Source organism: Crassostrea angulata, chromosome 8 (assembly GCF_025612915.1).
Source record: "Crassostrea angulata isolate pt1a10 chromosome 8, ASM2561291v2, whole genome shotgun sequence".
NCBI classification, from domain to species: Eukaryota; Metazoa; Mollusca; class Bivalvia; order Ostreida; family Ostreidae; genus Magallana; species Magallana angulata.
The window spans coordinates 1,196,531-1,219,541 of NC_069118.1; the positions used below are offsets into that span (position 1 = coordinate 1,196,531).

The 23,011-nt window shown below is 35.1% G+C and overlaps 3 protein-coding genes and 1 pseudogene across 4 annotated transcripts; 1 reads left to right on the top strand and 3 right to left on the bottom strand.

Annotated features, from left to right (window-relative positions):
* Positions 1–1,130: 1,130 nt before the first annotated feature.
* LOC128159989 (5' exonuclease Apollo-like) lies at positions 1,131–6,058 on the bottom strand. 2 transcript variants are annotated; one of them, XM_052823227.1, is made up of 2 exons: positions 5,954–6,058; positions 1,131–3,287 (listed from the first exon to the last, which is right to left on the bottom strand). In XM_052823227.1, the coding sequence occupies exon 2, from the start codon at positions 3,218–3,220 to the stop codon at positions 1,391–1,393; it is 1,830 nt and encodes a 609-aa protein (XP_052679187.1). In that variant the 5' UTR covers positions 3,221–3,287; positions 5,954–6,058; the 3' UTR covers positions 1,131–1,390. The 2 variants fall into 2 exon arrangements, with proteins under 2 accessions (XP_052679187.1, XP_052679188.1); XM_052823228.1 differs by lacking the exon at positions 5,954–6,058 and adding an exon at positions 3,402–3,498.
* Positions 6,059–6,117: 59 nt separating this feature from the next.
* Positions 6,118–10,013, top strand: LOC128159991 (28S ribosomal protein S33, mitochondrial-like). The gene is made up of 3 exons (XM_052823232.1): positions 6,118–6,257; positions 8,319–8,530; positions 9,670–10,013. The coding sequence occupies exons 2-3, from the start codon at positions 8,325–8,327 to the stop codon at positions 9,761–9,763; spliced, it is 300 nt and encodes a 99-aa protein (XP_052679192.1). The 5' UTR covers positions 6,118–6,257; positions 8,319–8,324; the 3' UTR covers positions 9,764–10,013.
* Positions 10,014–10,152: 139 nt separating this feature from the next.
* LOC128159990 (uncharacterized) lies at positions 10,153–15,354 on the bottom strand. Its single transcript, XM_052823229.1, has 2 exons — positions 15,305–15,354; positions 10,153–13,949 (listed from the first exon to the last, which is right to left on the bottom strand). The coding sequence occupies exons 1-2, from the start codon at positions 15,325–15,327 to the stop codon at positions 11,921–11,923; spliced, it is 2,052 nt and encodes a 683-aa protein (XP_052679189.1). The 5' UTR covers positions 15,328–15,354; the 3' UTR covers positions 10,153–11,920.
* Positions 15,355–18,720: 3,366 nt separating this feature from the next.
* On the bottom strand, positions 18,721–22,286 carry LOC128159131 (uncharacterized; annotated as a pseudogene).
* Between the last annotated feature and the right edge of the window lie 725 nt (positions 22,287–23,011).

Here is a 23,011-nt window from a genome sequence, read left to right on the forward strand (position 1 = left end):
GATACTGTCCATTTCCTAGCAATCCAGCCTCAAACTTGCAACACCCCTGAAATTAGCGGTATACATAGTACACTAATACACTGAATGAAGTTGAGGTACATTATAGGTACCCATCTTGTAATTGGGACTGTCCTGCAATTTATGTATTAATACTGTAGATTCCTTATTTTATGTGAGTACTTGATTCTATGATCCTGCTGTTTAGCATCAAGAATATAAAATTGCGAGCACAAATTTTTTTTTTTATTTCATATAGCTAAAAACTGTCTGAAAAAGATTTTATTAAAATCTGTAAGGACTGCTTCTCGCGATTATATGCAGATATCAATTCCTAACGTTTTATATGGAATTTACAGTAAAATTTAATTGGATTGAGTGTTATTTCATAATTCCTGTAGCAGCTGTATTAAAGCTGATATGGTATATCAGTTTAAAATTTTGTAATTTGTTGACATTTTAAAATCAACTTCTATGCAGTCATTTTAGGGTAACGTGGATAAAGATGAAGACCCATATCTACAGAGTGAATGAACAGGAGAAATTATGTTGATACTATTACTGTAAAACAACTTTTATTCGTGAGCGAGAAATTTTCGCAAAGGATATTATGGAAAAAAATTATTGTTACAACCAAAGGGAGATAACTTTACAAATGTGACGGTCAGACCGGTTCGAATACCGGCGCCAGATAGCTCAGTTGGTAGAGCACCTGACTAGAGATTCAGGGGGCCCGGGTTCGAAACCCGGTCTGGTCCGTCATTATTTCTCCCATCCCGTTACATTTGGTGCCGTGACCAACCCCTGGAACTGACAGGTTAACTCCTGCCAGGGGAAGAGTCTGGGGTGATCTTTGAGGGCGAAGATCATTTAAGGGGGGAGGAATGTGACGGTCAGACCGGTTCGAATACCGGCGCCAGATAGCTCAGTTGGTAGAGCACCTGACTAGAGATTCAGGGGGACCGGGTTCGAAACCCGGTCTGGTCCGTCATTATTTCTCCCATCCCGTTACACAGAATTTGAAAGTCATTTCACAATTAAAATTGGAACCTCTCTCCACTTCCTGCTTTTTGATACGTCTCACGGATGTATACAAACTAGGGAGTGAATGAAGAAGGCCATAAATACCACAATTGTTCAATGAATAGATATTTTTAATTAAAAAAAAATATGACTTAACTTGGCGATAATACACATATGTAACATTTATACAGTTTTTACTGAGCTTTTCTATTGAACACATTTGAATTAAAACTAGTATAAAAACATTTATAAAAAATAGATTCTGTATCTTAAAAATATTTTCATAACTTAATCTAAAACATAAATAAGACACTACATTGATGATCAGCAGACTACACACAAACTATTATGTAGGTACACATGTACTTGTTCACAATGGTTTCACATTTAACAATGGCCGACAAACAGAACTACACGAGGACCCTTGTTTCTTCCCTGATCTGTAATTTTCCTGAGGCTTGTTGGATGATAGAGGGATCACTCGGAGCAGACCCATCTTTCTCTCCATCCTGCAGGGCATTCCAGGATCTGGGCAGGATCCTCCATTCCTGTCCATCGGATTACCCTCACTGTCCGTGTGGCTTGATTTTACAAAATCCGTGTCCAACACATACTGAATAAAATTTTTAATGGAGGGTCTTTTCTGACCTTGAGAATTTTTATCAGCACCTTTATTTACACTATTAACACCAACATCTTTCTGCTGTAAGTTTGTTTTATGCGTTCCCTGGTGATCTTCTTTGGCAGGACTTTCTCTTTTTTCTTCCACTCTTTCCATATACTGTGGAATTTCCTCATCTGAACTCTTTCCACAGTTATCTTTCTTGGAAAATTCCTTTTGTACATTTTCTCCAGTTCGGTTATCTACAGCAGCCAGTGGTTTATTTTTTGGTGAAGATTTTCCACCCACCTCTGATCCTGAATTTTCCCTGACATTTCCATGAAGCTGTTCTGTGGATTTTCCATCAATGTTTGAGTCTGATGCTAGTTGTTTGTCTTTCAGGTATTTAGTCTTTTTTTTCTTTGGCTCTGAAAACTCTTCCATGGAATCATCGAAATGAACTCCTCTTTTGAAGTTTTGCGATGATCTTTTTCTTGCCAAGGCGAATAGCTTTTTGTTCAAAACTTTGGCAGGTTTCAAAGCAGTTCGATTTCCATACATCCATCTTTTGACACTCTCTGGAATCTCATTATTCCTTCCTTGCTTATTACAAAGGTAAGGCTCGAACACAGAGATATTAGCTCGATCGGATATACTGGATCCAAATGGCCCCCTAGTCTCCCCACACACAATGGGATATATGCAGCCTGGTTTGATGAGTTTGACAAACTCAATGAGCTCATCAAATGAGCTGTGATCTGAGTAAGGTACAATATAAACATTTTCCTGGTTACAGAACGGACTCATTTCTAATCCTGTGTACAGGGAGGTAGGCAGGAGAGCAATGGTAGGACATTCTTTGTTCCATCGCTCTATATTTTTATTGGAGATGGAGTAGAATGGGACGACTTCTATCCGGGCATCTGTTTCCCCTGTGATGAATACATCTGGAAGATCCAGGAGCTCAGCCAGCTGGAAGAAGGACGGGGGAACCTTGATCCACTCATTCAGATCCACTGCTATTTTCACAAGCAAGTCTTCCTTCCCAAGGTTCCTCAATCCAATCTTGATATGAAAGTCTTCATGGCTTTGAATGATTTCTATCATTTGCTTAAAACTTTCCTCTCGAGATGGAAACACGCATTTTGGAGAGTTGTATGTATTGTCTAGGTATAATGTATCTGCATGGAGAAGGTTTCTCATCATAGGATCATCTTTCATTTCCGAGTCAAAACGAAAATCACCAGTGTACAAGATTTTACCAAAATAGCCTTCAAAGAGGAACATGACACTGCCTGGACAGTGGTGGGCATCTATCACAGTTACCGACATCTGTTCTATCTGGTCGGAGTCGATGTACAGAATATGGCTGCACCCCGTTTCTAACGGGCTGATCAGGGACGCATCAATGTCGTACCTCTCCACCAGTAATTTGCCAGTAACTTCGGAGCAGTAGATTTTGTGTTGCCATGAGGAGGACAGCCCCACAATGTGGTCGCCATGGAGATGCGTCAGAAAAAACAGCCTGGCGTTGGGACATTCCCGCGTCTTCCAGAAGTCCACAGCGATAGGCGTTCCCGGGATCACTTTCCCATTCATTTTGTTTCCTGGTCATTTATTCTTGTGAATTATCCATCATGATAGAACCCATTATCAACAGTCAGTGCTAAAAAGGAAGAAACGATAGGCTAATTATAAAAATTCAAATAGCAGAATCTGTGAGTACAATGAAGAAAGCAAATCAGTTGTAGGCATGTACAATGTATATGATATTACTCACCCTAATTCTAACTCTGAATCAGGGACTTTTATCTTTATCTGATTTTCACCCAGTTTAAGATCACTCCTTTACAACAGAATATTAAAAGACATGTGGCCTAAGACACTGCAGGCAACTGATGTTATAATTCTTTTCTTGTAATAAAAAGATCTCTCCCTACCATATAATACACAGTTAAATTCTTTATTATGTAAAAACAAGTGTCTGTACAAGTAAACTGAAAATAGCCAGAATCTCTAGCCAATATATAGTCTACTATTTTTCATTCACTAACTTTTCATCATACATGTATTTTACCTCCTATTTGCACCATATAGTTTTACTATTTAAATCCAACCCTATAGAATTTATAAATAAGGCATGTCATACAGGGCCACTGGCAATTTTAAACAAAAATTTTAGTTGCCAACTCTGGATAGGGTAGGGGGTTGGGTTATGGGTTGTAGTATTTGAAAGAGAGCAATGTTGTTTTGGATGGAGCCGGATGACAACTATTATCTAGTAGTTCCTGCTATGCTTGCCTCAGTGATCACACCGTTAGATGGGAGCCAGATAACAGCTATTATATATATCTAGTAGTTCCTGCTATGCTTGCCTCAGTGATCGCACCGTTAAAAATGTATCACCTTTTTTTGGATACCTTGAAGTACCTACTTATCCAAGACTCTAATAGATTTTGATTTAGAACAGTTATTTTAACATAGTCAACATAATTTTTAGTACCTGAATTAAAGCATTGGCATATGAATTTATATCAATAAGTATTAAATGTGTTATTTGATTGGAAAAATTACCACAAGTAGGCTCAAACCAACCAAAGACCCTTTAATCTCTTTAAAAAAAAAACAATGCTCTTCTCACTGAGCTTTATAAAGGGTCGCCCAAATTACTGTTTTTAATCATTTTTTGTTGATTTTCTTATTTCATTCCTGGAAGTGGAAAATAATTATAATCAATATGGCAAAAAATTCTACGATAGTGTCTTCCATACTTTATCTCTTGAACCCGAGAGAATTCATAGCAATCACAGGAATGAATACTTTTCATACAGGGATTTATAATGAGAAAATCGTTTGATTTGGACATTTTCTGGACCCCTCACACAAATTTTCAACATTATCATCAACTTGCAATGTAAAATCCCTATAGACTTTTATTTTTGGCTTTGTAATGAAACCTGACAAGCTACAGGGGTATTTCAAAAAAGGAAACTGGTCTTTATTCCTCCTCGTGAATGAATGAGGTTGACCTTTTTGCAAAAAGTGGTGGAAACAGAAACTTACAACAGAGTATACTGCAGCAGTGCTATAGTCTGTCCCAGGTCACTTTTTGACAAATTTTAATGATAAAACTCAAACCTGCATAGGAGTACAACTGAAATTTAAGATTTCTTCAATGACACTTTATTTATCTTTACATGGAGTAATTAACATGAACGAAAATAATTTTGTTATTTAGTTATGATGAAATTTCAATTGTGCTTGTGCTTGCGTAAATTGGAACTCTTGGAAGAAATTAGACAGTTTGTGTTAGAGAAATTTGTACATATTATGAAACTGGTCAGTTTCTAGGTCAAACTGCGCATAGTCGTATTGGAAGAATGTCCATTGGTATAGGGTATTCACTTTTTACCTAAAATTGATATTCCACTGGCTGACTTTCTTAGCTTTTTAAAAAGCTAGAACTTATGGAAATTTTATGATTGGAAATGTTTACATCTTTATCTTTCCTTAATTCAGAAGTACTCAGGACACAATTTTTCAATGTTATCAACCAGGTACTTTTCATGTCGTTTGCAATGCGAAATCTACCTAGACTTTCTATTTTTGGTTTTGAATTCAAACTTGAAGTGGGAGGGGGGCTCAAAACAGAAAATCTGGACTTTTTCATTCTAGTTGTATTTATGATCTGAAGCCATTATACACACACAAAATAAAGTCTTAGAACCATTAATCAACCTATCACTCTGTTATCATCCAGTGGTGTGTTGGAAGAAGCAAATTGAAAGTTGGGGGGGGGGGGGGGTAGACTTATCATCAGAAATCTTGACAAGCAAAAATGAAATCCCTAATCCTTGTGTCTGTGTGTGTGTGTGTGTGGGGGGGGGGGGGGGGGGGGGGGGGCGTACTTCAATCTTCAATGTCACTTTATTTCCTTGTTTTCATTTTCATTTCAATTTTTACATACTCCCCAAAAAAGTGGGGGGGGGGGGGGCCTTATTTCATATGTTAATTTAAGAAAAATGATGTTTGTTGCGAGAAAAAAGGGGGAGGTGAGCCCTCCCTGATGCTACGTGCCCGATAGTTATGTCTAACTTTGCAAAAATTATGTGGGGGGGGGGGGGGGGCTTACCCCCCCCCCCCGTTCCGACGCCTAAGTTATCTAAAATAAGCAGAGTTGTGGTAAATTTCGTTCTAGTACTAAGTTCGCTTCTTACTTAAGTTTCAGATTTAAGTAACAAATCTAAATTATAAAGTTTTAGCGTTAGTCATCCTATTTTTTAAAAAATATACATATTGGCAGGTTTGTAGTAAGAATGCGATTAAACTTACTCAGTCAGCACTGGTCAGGTTACCGAAATAACGCTGTAGCATTGGTATACAATTTTTTTTCTCGATAGTTCAAAAAAATACCAGCGACTGAGCGAGAGAGAAAAGCTTTGTATATATCGGAAATAAAATGTAGAAGCTAAAACTAAAACCAATTCGGTCCAACCCTAGAAACTTCGTTGCATGTGCGTTTTAACAACGTGTCCGATAGGCGCTGAAAATAAGGAACCAATTTGACACTGAGGACTTGGCTTCCTTCGTTCGCAATGTGACATTAATGATACGATTGCCGTAACAAAAACACGAGGTAAGTACAAACCTTCATGTTCTGAAGTTCATTCAATCTGTAGACTTGGTTTGATTTTTACGAACAAATTTTTCAGGTTTTTGATTTGAGCACTTCAATTACAGTATAACACACGGTGATCTATAAAAACTCAGTGATATGTATAAATATCTAGTAATCGTGCAAAATCTGAATCCAAAATATCTTGGGACAGAGTATACATGGTGATTGTAAATAACAATGAATGCTACAAAATCCAAGTCACATGTATTAATAATTATAGATTCCACATGATTTACTTTAAGATTTTTAATTCAAAATCTGAATTTTATGTGAGTGTTGCAAATGAGACTAAGAAAAAAAAACATTATAATATGTAAACGGTGTGACCGTTGGACCGAGCGCAGATTTAACACAGTGTAGTTTGATTTTTGTAGAACAAAATTGGTTTGAAACGCACACAGAAGGATCCGCCTAGTTGCCTTCTCAAATCATTTAAGCCAAATTTTAACTAACCGTCACGTGCTCAGTCTGCATTATGACGTCATGTTTCAGACGTAAAACGTACACGTTTTGTCTTCGGAAATAGCCGAAGAGTGTTACGTTATTCCGAACTTTTTTATATTTCTTCTTATATTGTTTATCAATTTAATTCATGTGAATGCCGCAGTAATAAAATTGAATATTTTATTCAGTATCTAAAAGATCGGTTCCTTGATGTTAATGTTTTTATTTACCATCCGATAATTTGATAAGATATACATAGAATTAGTCGTGTTTCTTGATTGAAGCACTATTGAAACTTATCTGGTGTCCTCTTTATTTCTTTTAATTCAAACTACCTTTTATTGAAACACTTGAAAATTTTAATCGAGTTTAGGGGTAATAAACATCGATAAGTACTAGTCAATCAATGATCGAACTAACTTTTAAAAAAACAAAATGGCTGCCAATATGGCGGCGCCCAGGGCTGGAAGAAATTTTTTTTGGCCTTAGTACCCCTGATTCAACTTTTATTTTTCACTGATTTTCTCATATATACGTGTTACCATTAATCCTCTCTTCGCGAGGCGGGCTTTGCCCGCCTCTCGCTGCGCTCGGTATAAATAGTGCCTGTTTGGGAGGGTAACAGTTGAAATTGACACCCCGAAGAAACCATTGTCGACGCAAACAGCTGAAATTGACACCCCGTACAATTTCAACTGTTATCCTCCCAAACAGGCACTATTTATTTTATTATACTTAATGTCTTAATTTTAGAGATTTTTTACAATTTCATTTAGAAATGACGTGAATCCATGGCGAACCGTACGCGCATAATTTACGCGCATGTAACAATTTGTTACCCGTTGCCAAGTGTGTTGCTAACGCTGAGGGTAATAGAACGGATTATCAACTGCATCTAAACCAATCAGATTTCAGTATTTAACATAAACGTATAATAATAAACAATGTTAAAGACTGAAATCAGAATATCCCATCATACCAAAAATCCAGTTTTTAAATAGATGTATTTACATTCAGTGTACATTTTCCCTTATGTTTGCATTGGAACTCCGTGACGTTCAATTTCCTGTAACCAGTAACTTTGCATGAGCACAAGTTTAAACATCATCACACGTTTTGAGTATATTTATTATTGTAAGATTAAATGAAAAGTTCAAACTCACATAATATATATGTGATATATATGTGATATGCACTGAATTATATGAAACATAATCGTTTAATCATACGTATTCACTAATAACAAAATATTCATGGCAATGTTTCTGGCATGTTTTAAACTTGTTAACATGGCTGTTCCATGTATGTTTCATATCCCTGACAAAGAGCATATAATGTCTTTAACGCAACAATGCACAAATATTTCATACATATAAACATTAATATGAATATAAATATATGAAGCAACGAATGCTTATTTTTGGATTTTGTCATATACATGTACTATAACACACCATGCAATGCTCGGTATTCAATTTGTCTGCAATTAGGCGTAGTGTGTTATACGACTAACAACTTCCAAAAAATAAGCATTCAATGTCTAGATGAACTTTGAATTTTCTCCCTCATCTTCAGGGCGAGATGTCCAGGTACGCTCGGAGGATGGCCCATCTGTCGGCCAGGATTTTCGGGGAGTACACCAGAGAGAAGACCTACACGGCGACCCGCATCATCAACGAGTTCAAGAGTATGCCCAAATACAAAGATCCGGAAATCATAAACTACTACCCTAAACACCCAGAGGCCTCACTTTTACTGGTCCGACTCAGGGAGCATGGGCTATTCAGGTATGAATTGTTACATTTTACGTTAAAAATGTTGCAACATAGAGATTTATTTTCAATCATGATTCGGGTAATTCCATGCAGAGATCATACCTTGTTTCCAGGTGGGGGTCCTGGGATAACTCCAATTAACCCCCTCTGACACCCCCCCCCCACCCCCACCCTCCCTTCTCTAGATCCATGCATTCAGAGGATAGCTGCAGTTTTCCATGAAAATGTTGCAACATAAAATTATGACTGATATAGCATTGAATGATTTATTTTTGACATCGTCGTGTCAATAAATGCCATCAGTTGAGTAGACAAATTGAATAACGACGTCAAAAATAAATCATTCAATACTTATATTTACATTCCCTACTGATGAAATCAATTACTGGTATTTACTAAGATAAATCAATACAAATTGCATATCACGGAGGGAGTAAATAAGTAACAGCAAGAACAGCTGTTTTATAAAAGCGGTTTAAACTGGTAATCATCTGACTGTTGAGATCAATGAGCATGAAAATACATGTACATGTATAATCCATGGAAAATAACTCTTGAAATTTTGCTTAACATTGAAATCAACTTTTTTGTTGAATAATTGTAAAACATAGTGTTTTGACAATATGTATAAAATATATTTTTTAACCGACAACATAGAGATCGATATCACTGTTTGAGAACTACTTATAATATGTACTTTACTTGTAAATTAATATGCAGTGATAAGTTGTTGGATTTAGAGGCATTTAAACATCACAAAATTAAAGATCACAGAATTTAATGGAAATGTAAATATCATAATTTGTGTATCAGATAACAGATGCAAATATTTTTCAAGTTTGAAAACACAGCTGAAAACGGACAAATATGAGATAATAATACAATTATAACAAATTTTTAAGACATTCCATTGGATGGAAAAACAATTTGTACATGTCATTACTTATTCAAACATTGATCTTATATTTTTTATATGTAAAGAACAGTTGATCTTTTGAAATTATATACCTCCCTCAAGTACTATATGACTGTATTTGTGGGTCTGACTCTGAAAACTTCAGATGGAACAGGATTGAGTTACAAGTTGTCATCTGTATGAATGGTTTGACTGACTAGATGATTAGAGGCTTTTGTTCTTTTTTTATTCCCAGGGATTACCATGCAGATTTCAAGGAAGAATTTGCTGCCCAGCGAGCTGCTCGAGGCAAAGGTCGAAAGAAACCAGACTCAACGACAAAAGAATAACTCTGTAGCATAATCTGTATAGTAAACTATGGTCTGTGTTGAGAACGGTTCTTTGTTATCATGTGATAATTTGAAACTTGTTTCACGTAGCCCTCTGCTTTTCCTTTTGAACGTTTTGACTATAAAATAAAATCTTACAAATACTGAAACAACATAAGGGGCTTCGTGTTATAATTAATAGCTTGTTTCATGTAGCCCTCTGCATATCCTTTTGAACGTTTTGATTGTAAAATAAAGGAGATCTATATAACTTAATGTGTTACCAATACTGGAGTTGTCATTCAAGCCTATGCCCTCAAGATAATTTTGGATCTATTTGTATCTAGAAAACATTTTACAAAGGGTATTAGTCTTTGAGATGGAATTTCTGACAAACGCAAAAGATAAGACTAGTTTCACTTATTTTTTATCAAATTATTAGATGGAAAATGAAAATATTAACTTTTTACATAGGAATATATAAAGAAAAATGCTGGAACTTGTGTGAAAACACAGGCTGTGCAGATTCCATAACATTTTTCCCTTGAGAAAAGTGGGATTACAAGAGGGGGGTGGGGGTTAAAAATTTGGAGAAAAATCTTTTCCTGAATACTAACACAACAAAAGGAGCTTCACGTTTACCAGAGAAATATGTAGATAAATTGTTCAACTGTTTGTGCAAGGTAGACTGTTAAGGTTTCAAGATATTTTGAATTTGATACAGTAATGCTTATTTGATTAGCTATTGTTATACCCCTGTAAAACAGTTACTATATAACTCTATGCGAAAAAAAAGTCCAGCATTATGACTGTTGGATTTGAACAGTTAAAATGGACTGTTAAAAAAGACTGTTGACCGGTGACGTCACATTCTGCGAAAAAGAGTTATTAAATAAGTAGGGGTATAACAAAACAGTTGTTGACTGTGTCTCGAGCAACAGTTGATCTGTTGGACCGGCTCGCAAACTGTTGCCTGCGACTTTCAGCCTTGGGCAACAGTTTGCGAGCTGGTCAGACAGATCAACTGTTGCCTTTGAACCCAGTCAACAACTATGATTGTTGCTCAAATGAGCAATATGGACCTTTGGCCTCGTGTTCTAAGGTTATAAAACTAGCAATAATTATTTGTAGAAAAAATATTCACAATCAGCATTCATCTATCAACATTAAATCATTTTTATTGTTTTTATAGACATCACTTTCTCCTTTTGTCTAATTTTTTTTTTTTACTTTTTACATTAAAGAAGTAGGATAACTTCTTTGTTACTGTTCATCAATGCATTACATAGAAGAACTATATGTAACAGTCACAGACACCTGATGTTGTATATTTTTCTCATAATAAAAATGTATACCGATACCCTATATCAAATAATACATTATACAATGTAGATATAGGGTATAGGCCTATATTTTAGTTTTGAGAAAAATATATAACGTCAGGTGCCTGTGGTGAAGGTTGACATGTACATGCAAGTTCAATATTTGGAAGTCAGAATACAGTTCATATGGTCTGTGCAAAAGTTTTATTCATGAACACAAAATTGATGCAAATTCATCATCAAAAATATTTTTAGAAAGACAGCAACAAATGATTTTACAATATTTATTTTAGGTGTTAGAGTTGACATTAACAATGCATTTGAAACTTAAGGTTTGTACATTCGAAGGCAAACAAACCGATTTAACTCCATGTAGTTAAAACTAATATTTCATCGTTGGCAAAAAAAAATAAAAAAAATAAAGTGGATTTTTAAAGAATGGCGATTCATTTAATATGTAAATATTATGTTATAAATACATGTAATACAATGGGAATCGCTTTATTATTTATAGGTTTTTGTTAAGTACTGCAACAAAAACATTAATAAAATTATTAAACTATCTAGCATTGAGTTAACATTTGAGGATCACTAACATGATTCAGAATAACATTTCAATGTGAACTTATAATTAAAAGAAGTTGGGTGATGTTTAATTAACCATAAGCACATGTACAATAATAGAAGCAACATATCTTGATATTGAACCACTTTGCACTGATCAAATATAAATATTGATGTTTCTAGTAATATTAATCTGGAGATGTTCCCCTGAACATGATTATTTTTCTGTGTGGGAATTACTCATACCCAGCATTAATTTATTCTTATTTTCCAATCAAGACATAGTGTTTATTTACTGTAGTAGTGTGGACTGAACCATATCCTGTATTCTCCTCTGTGTAGCAGTTTGTATTTGGTTCCATGAATACTGTGTGAGTGACTGTTGGTATGAGTATAGAGCGGCCTGGAGGTTCCCTGTGATCTGTTGACAGATCCCCAGGATCTCCCAGGAAATGTCTCTGTATAGGTCAGGTACATACAGTCCCTGATCATGGTGGACTAGGACCTGTAGCTCATCTAGAGCTGCTTGTGATAATGTTGTATCTATGTGTCTGTAACACAAGAACTCAAGGAAGTGTAACATTACAAATAATGGAATATTTAATACAGGCCACATGTTCTGTAGAGCAGACTCTTGTTCTGGTATAAGTTCATTGATATAACAGATTTCGTTATCAAGTTCTATATCCCATGCTACAGCCTGTCTCATCTTTGTAGACCAGGACTGTCCCCCTACAGCCTCAGTATACCTCACTCTGTCTACACGTCCATTATACATCAGATATTGCTGTGCTAACTTGACCTTTGTCATCTCTATAACAGATAAAGCTTCCCTGTATCTGAGTGTCTTGTAATGATACATGGCAATGTACAACATATTGGATACACATCCAAACCTGGCAGCTAATTTCAGCATGAGACAGCATATTTTGTTAGCAATGTATACATGTTTGTTAACAACTGCCATAGTGTACATGTTATGTAATATAAATGCAGCATTTTTAAAGATGGATGATGACAATTCCCGTAAAATGGCATCTTGATACTGATGCAGAGGAGAATTTACCAACTGCTCTACTATTTTTATAGCTTGTAAAAGGGGACGGAGGTCTGTGGTATCAATATTAAAAGAAAAAAAATGTTTGACAAGTTCCAGATCAAAATCAACTTCATACCTCATTACAATCTCATTTGTACAAATTGAAAGCCTAGGATTGTACAGGACACCAATGATATAGAACCTGATAGAGGAACTCTGTAACAGACAGGCCAGACCTTTCTTGTACAATTCGTGTAACTGTAGGAACAATCTATTTTGTGTTGGGCCACGGACCTTTGCCAGAAACAGGTTGTTTTGTGGGATGAAAAAGTTTGGACAGATCCCTTCATGCACCCATTTAAGGAGGAGTTTAAAGCAGACCCAGAAACCAGCCAGGAGATTTTGTGGACACCAGTGAGTTAGTGTGTTTTGTTGAATCGCCCAAAAAACGGTTGTCTTCATGTGATAGGAACACAGTAGTTTATTGGTTTCTTCTGATTGTTGATTGATTACTTCTTTTAAGAAAATTTTTAACAATCCGTATATCAAAAACTGACTCTGGTTCATTGAATTCACAAGTTTATATTCTGCCAGAGAAAAAGAAATTCTCCACTGTAGGTTTTCATTTGTTCCTAATGGGTGTCCTATTGCTACAAAGTGACACCCATTTCTGACAATGTCATGAACAACTTCAGAATCAGGCCATGAGTGACATCTGTCTATCCATGAGGAGGCAGACTGAGGCCAAAAGTCACTAACAAAACACCAGGCATTGTCGTATTCTAATCTCCCTGCTATAATACCACTACCACAGGGACCATGTACAGTAGAATTAGGAAATACTACAGAACAAGTTAACTGTCTCCATATAGAACTTGATATATAGACTCTGTCATTCATTCTGACACATGCTGATTGGACTTCTCTGTATGTTGTTGGTGTCAGTAACTGAAGTAGAGTGAATCCTGGTGGACTCTCAGAACTGTCAGAGAGAATCAAGATTGTATTGACTGTGTTGTAATACTCAGACTGAGACTTGTCCATGATCACTCGGTGGTTGTTTAGCCAGAACATACAGTCAATATCTGATCCAATCAATCTGAACCCTTCTCTGTAACTGCCACTCAACATCCCAATACTCCCATCATGAGGTGCCAGTCGTCTCTCCACCATCTCCTTGACATCTATGGTCTCCCTTCTGATAGCCACCTGTTGTGAGGTCCCCACTATCCCACACATTCCCACAAACACTGACTCAGACATGTGCTGCAGTCCCTCACACCTGTCAATAACAATACCAATACATAAACATTGACAGCTACAATCTGTTTTTCTCTTTCACAGTATTCTTATTAACAAATAGCTTATTTATTCATTAGGTCTAAATTTAGATTTAAAAGTATCAAAGGAATTAGGGTGGTCTCTACATGTCTTTGGGCGTAGTCCTCTTGTAAAAACGTAGTAGAGAGTTTGCGACCCAGGGGCCCGTTTTCTCTCTTTCGTTTTTTTCTTTTTTACTGACTCTTGTATTAATATGTTGTATTATAAAATTACGTAAAACTTTCTTTAAATTCAATACCTCATGTACCATTGTATATGAATTGTTTGAGTGAATAAGCGAATTAACAATTGTCAATTCGTGTACATACAGCTGTCAAGATGGTATTACATGTTATAACTTCGGGTAGCTTATATACTTATGAATATTAATTACAACAGGTACTACAAGAAATTAAACTCACATTATTAAAAAACTGGGTATAGTGACAGACTAAACGGGTCTGTCATAATAATTTTAGTTGCTAATATGGGTATTGTGTATATGGCTATTGTGTTTCATGTTCTCAGTTGTTAATATCCCACTTATATTCTGCAAAAGTTTAAGTTTTTATTCTGCTGCTGACATTTACACATAGAATTTATCATTATCTGCTTAATTAAGACTATATATACATCTAAGTGATCTAACCGGGTTATCATTTTCGATTGCTTTTTATTCAAGGCCAGATAAATCGATAAAATATTAATTTCACCGATAATTCAACAACAGCTGGTTCCCGGTTTGGTTTTAAGATCCAAAATGACAAATATATACATGTACAAGGATGTCACAAAAACAAACGGATTTGTAAGTCAATCTTTTTCAGACCCCGGGTTGTACCTGTGTACTGTTTGGGTCGCAAACTCTCTAAGTGTACTACGGTATTTTATATAATACAAGAAGACAATGTCCAAAAAGATACAGGAGCAATTAGTACTGTAGGATTTTATATGCACCTGGTTATTATATATCAATGAAAACGTTATGCTGATTTAAGCATGGTAATTTCCCTTTTATGGGTATTGTTTAACTTTCATTTTGTTTCAACTTCTATTCAATTCTTATGACCAGTAAGGAATAGTGCAATATTGTAAAAGTGAATAATTTTATCATAAAGATAAATATTTGTAACGTCGGGTGCCAGCTATGTCTTGTCATTGAGGCCTTGATTTGGAAAATTATTCTATACTGGTCAGGATATTCTATTCTGTCAGATATTATTTATTTCTTATATTAAATCGAAAATTATTCTATTCTTTTCTAATATATTCTACCTGTTTACATTTAAAATATAATATAAGATTTTATACACTTACATTCCTTGGTGGAGAGACTCCATTTTAAGGTGAACAATATTAAAGCTATTTTTAGACTGGTAATTATCAATTCCATCCATTGTACCCGAGGCCTGTTCAACAGAGCGCGAGCGCTTATTGTTAAAATTCCCTACACAAAACGCAAATATTTGCAAGCGCTCGCCCTGTTGAAAACCCCTCTGTACTTTAACTTCGAACAGGTTGTCTCTACTGACTCAGTCGGAAGTTATTTGAGCAGAAATAGATTTCATCGAATATGTTGTTATTCTTATTGAAGCCAAAACAGGTATTAATTTAAAACTTAAAACTTTACTTATATTTGATTTGTTTATAAATTATAACATAATTGATAGTCATGTCATTAGTGTAAGAAATGTTAAATATGTTTTGTTTTTTGTTTTTTTTTTTCTTATTTTGTTTTTGGGTTTTTTTTGGCAATTATGTGTTATCGTTCACAGAGCGTACAAAAAGAAGATGGGTGAATAAGGCGTGTAAAATGCCCATATGAGGAATGATTAGATACTGCAAAATTAAAACATAATTAAATCTTATACTTTTTAAAAGAATAATTGAAAACAATGTATAATTAACGTAACATCGGTTTGTAACCCTTAAATATTTTAATTACTTGCAATAGGTTGATTTAAACTGGCGTATGCATGTCAAAACCTCCAAATACTGTCATTTTTAAAATTTCAATGCCTTTTCTTTTATAGAGTGGGTCTGAGCTCCATATTTTTGTCATAGTCTAAATGCGGTTTAATGGAATTTAAACCGATTTTAATCAACAAAAATGTGGAGAGATGACCCACTATACCAAATGGACAGTTGCGCCATCTTATTCCCCCATCTTCTTTATCAAAAAGCACCTTTTCGTTAAAATCAACAATTTTTTAAAATCTTTTTTCAATCATCAATAAAAAGATGGTAGGAGTAAATTCGCTCAGCACGTAAGACAGGCAGAACGATTTCATATATGCGAAGGCAACCATAATACCAAAATTACATACCACATAATACATAATACCACAACTACATGACATGTTAGGATAACAAAAGGTGTTAAAATCTAAAGTCCAAAGGAAAAATACAAAATAGGGACAGAGCAAGCACGGACCTTTACAAAAAAGTGTATGCCCAAATACAAAGATCCGGAAATCATAAACTACTACCCTAAACACCCAGAGGCCTCACTGTTACTGGTCAGACTCAGGGAGCATGGCCTGTTCAGGTATGAATTGTTACATTTTCCTTAAACAGGTTGAAACATAGTTTTATTTTCAATCATGATTCGGGTAATTCCACACAGAGATCATACATTGTTTCCAGATAAGGGTACTGTGATAATTCTAATTTAACCCCATTACTTCAACCCCCTTTTCTAGATCCATGCATTCATAAAATTGCTGTATATTTCCATGAAAAGGTTGTAACATATGTTTAACATATTTTGTTTTTCTGACAACAGAAGAAAGTATTTTTAAAGTTTGAAAACAGACAAATATGAGCTATTTATATAATTATAACAAAATTTTGAGACATTCCATTGGATGGAAAAACAATCTGTACATATCATTACTTATTTAAACATTGATTCTAAATTTTCTACACATAGAACAGTGGATAATTTTTCATTATATACATCGCTGTATTTGTGAGTATGACTGAATACTTCAGATAGAACATGATTAAGGTACAAGTTGTCATCTTTGTGAATGGTTTGACTGCCTAGATGATTAGAGGCTCGTGTCTTTTTTTATTCCCGGGGATTACCATGCAGATTTCAAGGAAGAATTTGCTGCCCAGCGAGCTGCTCGAGGCAAAGGTCGAAAGAAACCGGACTCAACGACAAAAGAATGACTGTGTAGCACAATCTGTATGGTAATCTATGGTCTGTGTTGAGAAGGGCTCTTTGTTATCATGTGAAAATTAGAAGCTTGTTTCATGTAGCCCTCTGCTTATCCTTTTGAACGTTTTGACTATAAAATAAAATCTTACAAATACTGAAACAACATAAGGGGCTTCATGTGATAATTAATAGCTTGTTTCATGTAGCCCTCTGCATATCCTTTTGAACGTTTTGATTGTAAAATAAAGGAGATCTATATAACTTAATGTGTTACCAGTACTGGAGTTGTCATTCAAGCCTTTGACCTCAAGATAATTTGTGATGACAATTTTGGATCTAGAAAACATTTTACAGAGGGTATCAGTCTTTGAGACAGAATTTCTGACAAACGCAAAAGATAAGACTAGTTTCACATTTTTCTTATCAAATTATTAGATGGAAAATGAAAATATTAACTTTTTACATAGGAATATATAAAGAAAAATGCTGGAACTTGTGTGAAAACACAGGCTGTGCAGATTCCAAAACATTATTCCCTTGAGAAAAATGGGATCACAAGGGATGGGGGGGGGGGGGGGGTTAAAAATTCTGAGAAGAGTCTTCTCTTAAATACTAACACAACAAAAGGGGTTTCATATTTATCACAGTAATATGTGGATAAATTTTTTAACTGTTTGTGCAAGATAGATTGTTAAGGTTTCAAGATATTTTAAATTTGATACTGTAATGCTTATTTGAATGGCTATTGTTATACCCCTATAAAACTTTATACGAAAAAAACTCCAGCAGTTTGACTGTTGGACTGGAACTGTTGTATTTGATTTGTTAAAATCGACTGTTGGACTGGAACTGTTAGATATGAACTGTTAAAATCGACTGTTAAAAAAAACTGTTGTCCGGTGACGCTACATTCTGCGAAAAATGAGTTATTAAATTAGTACGGGTATAACAAAACAGTTGTTGACAGTGTCTTGGGCAAGAGTTGATCTGTTGGACCGGCTCGCAAACTGTTGCCCAAGACCTTCAGCCTTTGGCAACAGTTTGCAAGCTGGTCAGACAAGATCAACTGATGAACCCAGTCAACAACTGTATATTGTTGCTCAGGTGAGCGATATGGCCCTTTGGCCTCTTGTTCTAAGGTTATAAAACTAGCAATAATTATTTGTAGAAAAAATATTCACAATCAGCATTCATCTATGAACATTAAATCATTTTTATTGTTTTTATAGACCCCACTTTCTCCTTTTGTCTAATTTTTTTTTTTTACTTTTTACATTAAAGAAGTAGGATAACTTCATTGTTATTGTCCATCAATGCATTACATAGAAGAATTATATGTAACAGTCACAGGCACCTGATGTTGTATATTTTTCTCAAAATAAAAATACGATACCCTATATCAAATAATTCATTATACAATGTAGATATAGGGTATAGGCCTATATTTTAATTTTGAGAAAAATATATAACGTCAGGTACCTGTGGTGAAGGTTGACATGTACATGTACATGTACATGTATGTACAATATTTGGAAGTCAGAGGTCAGTTCATGCGGTCTGTGCAAAAGTTTTATTCATGAACACAAAATTGATGCAAATTCATCATCAAAAATATTTTTAGAAAGACAGCAATAAATGATTTTACAATATTTATTTTAGGTGTTAGAGTTGACATTAACAATGCATTTGAAACTTAAGGTTTGTACATTCGAAAGCAAACAAACCGGTTTAAACTACATGTACTGGTAGTTAAAAACTAATTTTTCATCGTTGGCAAAAAAAAAACCACAAATAAAATAAAGTGGATTTTTAAAGAATGGCGACGATTCTTTGAATATGTAAATATTATGTTATAAATATAGGATCTCTCATGATTTGCGATGGTATATGATTTTTATCCAACGAGTTGTGTGTTTTCTATCCCCGAGCCTTGGCGAGGGGATGGAAAACACACAACGAGTTGGATAAAAATCATATACCATTGCAAATCATGAGAGATTCTTTTTATCACATGTTTTACCAAGTATTTTGTTAATCCAAACTTTTCCTGTAAAAATTGTGATTGTGAGCCGCACAACACATTATTTACAACACGTCAACAACGTTACGCATTGAAAAAAAGTTCCTTGAAGTTTAACAAACAGACATTCATTTTCGAACATTTTTTTTATGAATTCCTGACAAATAACTGAAACAGCATAAAATGTTTCAAATTTATATCTCAACACCCCTCAACTGAATTAATTATTGACTTTTTCATTCTACGTCAATCAACCATCTAAACCTACGTAATGATTAACTATGACGTCACTTGGCGTAAGAACACACAGTGGAATATCAAAAATTTATCCCATGAGTGATATCCACCGTATATTGGGATAAACATGTGATAAATACATATAATACAATGGGAATCGCTATATTATTTATAGGTTTTTGTTAAGTAATGCAACAAAAACATTAATAAATTATTAAACTATCTAGCATTGAGTTAAAATTTGAGGATCACTGAAATAATTCAGAATAACATTTCAATGTGAACTTATAATTAAAAGAAGTTGGGTGATGTTTAATTAACCATTATAAGCACATGTACAATAATAGTAGCAACATATCTTGATATTGAACCACTTTGCACTGATCAAATATAGATATTGATGTTTCTAATAATGTTGATCTGGAAATGTTCCCCTGAACATGATTATTTTTCTGTGTGGAAATTACTCTTACCAAGCATAAATTTGTTCTTATTTTCCAATCAAGACATAGTGTTTATTTACTGTAGTAGTGTGGACTGAACCATATCCTGTATTCTCCCCTGTGTAGTTGTTTGTATTTTGTGGTATGGATACTGTGTGAGTGACTGTTGGTATGAGTATATAGCAGCTTGGAGGTTCCCTGTGATCTGTTGACAGATCCCCAGGATCTCCCAGGAGATGTCTCTGAGTAGATCATGTACATACAGTCCCTGATCATGGTGGATTAGGACCTGTAGATCATCTAGAGCTGCTTGTGATAATGTTGTATCAATGTGTCTGTAACACAAGAACTCTAGGAAGTGTAACATTACAAACACTGGGATATGTAATGTAGGATGTCTGTTTTGTAGAGAAGACTGTTGTTCTGGTATAAGTTCATTGATAAAACAGGTTGTGTTAATAAGCATGATATCCTCTGCTACAGCCTGTCTCATCTTTGTAGACCAGGACTGTCCCCCTACAGCCTCAGTATACCTCTCTCTGTCTACACGTCTATTATACATCAAATATGGCTGTGCTAACTTGACTTTTATTATCTCTATAACAGACAAAGCTTCCCTGTATCTGAGTGTTTTGTAATGATACATGGCAATGTACAACATATCGGATATACATCCAAACCTGGCAGCTAATTTCAGCATGAGACAGCATATTTTGTTAGCAATGTATACATGTTTGTTAACAACTGCGATAGTGTACATGTTATTTAATATAAATGCAGTATTTTTAAAGAAGGAGGATGACAAACTCCGTAAAATGGCATCTTGATACTGATGCAGAGGAGAATTTACCAACTGCTCTACTATTTTCATAGCTTTTAAAAGTTGACGAAAGTTTACGAAAGTTTACGATAGAAATCTCAATTACCAAACATTGTCCGAGAAGTTCTAGATCAAAATCAACTTCAGGCCTCATCACATTCTCATTTGTACAAATCAAAAGTCTAGGATTATACAGGATATCAGTGATGTAGGACCTGATAGAAGAACACCCTAACAGACAGGCAATACCTTTTTTGTATAATTCATGTAACTGTAAGAACAATCTGTTTTGTGTTGGGCCATGGACCTTTGCCAGAAACAGGTTGTTTTGTGGGATGAAAAAGTTTGGACAGATCCCCTTATACACCCATTTAAGGAGAAGTTTAAAGCATATCCAAAAACCAGCCAGGAGATTTTGTGGACACCAGTGAGGTAGTGTGTTTTGTTGAATTGCCCAAAAAACGGCTGTCTTCATGTGATAGGAACACAATAGTTTATTGGTTTCTTCTGATTGTTGATTGATCACTTCTTTTAAAAAACATTTTAACAATCCGTATATCAAAAACTGACTGTGGTTCATTGAGTACACAAGTTTATATTCTGCCAGAGAAAAAGAAATTCTCCACTGTAGGTTTTCATTTGTTCCTAATGGGTGTCCTATTGCTACAAAGTGACACCCATTTCTGACAATGTCATGAACAACTTCAGGATCAGGCCATGAGTGACATCTGTCTATCCACGAGGAGGCAGACTGGGGCCAAAAGTCACAAACAAAACAATGGGCATTGTCATATTCTAATCTCCCTGCTATATTACCACTACCACAGGGTCCATGTACCGTAGAATTAGGAAATACTGCTGAACAAGTTATCTCTCTGTACATAGAACTAGATATATAGAATCTGTTATTCATTCTGACACATGCTGACTGGACTTTTCTGTCCGTTGTTGTTGTCAGTAACTGTAGTAAAGTGAATCCTGGTGGACTCTCAGAACTGTCAGAGAGAATCAAGGTTGTATTGGCTGTGTTGTAATACTCAGACTGAGACTTGTCCATGATCACTCGGTGGTTGTTGAGCCAGAACATCCAGTCAATATCTGATCCAATCAATCTAAACCCTTCTCTGAAACTGCCACTCACCATCCCAATACTCCCATCATGAGGTACCAGTCGTCTCTCCACCATCTCCTTGACATCTATGGTCTCCCTTCTGATGGCAACCTGGTATGAGATCCCCGCTATCCCACACATTGCCACAAAGACTGATTCAGACATGTGTTGCAGTCCCTCACACCTGTCAATATCAATACCAATACATAAACATTGATAGCTACAATCTGTTTTTCTCTCTCACAGTACCGGTATTCTTATTAACAAATAAGTCTAAATTTATATTTAAAAGTATCAAAGGAATTAGGGTGGTCTCTACATGTTTTTGGGTGTAGTCCTCTTGTAAAAACGTAGTAGAGAGTTTGCGACCCAGGGGCCCGTTTTCTCTCTTTCGTTTTTTTCTTTTTTACTAATGCTTTGATGATATTACTGACTCTTGTATATATATTAATATGTTGTATCATAAAATTATGTAAAACTTTCTTTAAATGCAATACCTCATGTACCATTGTTTATAAATTGTTTGAGTGAATAAGCGAATTAACAATTGTCAATTCCTGTACATACAGCTGTCAAGATGGTATTACATGTTATAACTTAGGGTAGCTTATACTTATAAATATTAATTACTACAGGTACTACAAGAAATTAAACTCACATTATTAAAAGACTGGGTATAGTGACAGGCTAAATAAGTCTGGTATATATATATATATATATATATATAGAGAGAGAGAGAGAGAGAGAGAGAGAATAATACATACCCTTTTCCATATCACAGCTTGTATCAGCCCGAGACTCCAATATCAGCCCGAGGGCCGAATGCCCGAGGGATGATATTGGTCGAGGGCTGATACAAGCTGTGATATGGAAAAGGGTATCTATTATTATATTTATTACATACTTAGTAATAAATTTAAAAAAAAATTAAACATGAACAAATTGATTATTCATATTATTTGAAAAAAGTCTGCACATGTACATGTATTTAATAAAAATATTAGTTCTTCTTGCTTTAACAAACATGAAGCTACAAAACGGAACTTCATCAGGTTTTAAAAGTTGACTGCTTTAAACATTAGCTAGCATTTGAAGTTTTTAACTGCACTTAAAAATGTCGACTGTAAGTTCTGAAAATATTTTATTTTTCGTCTGTAAACATGCAAAAATGCCGAAGCGAAAAAAGGCAGAGGAGTTCCGAAAGAGGTGTGATACGGATCCGTATCA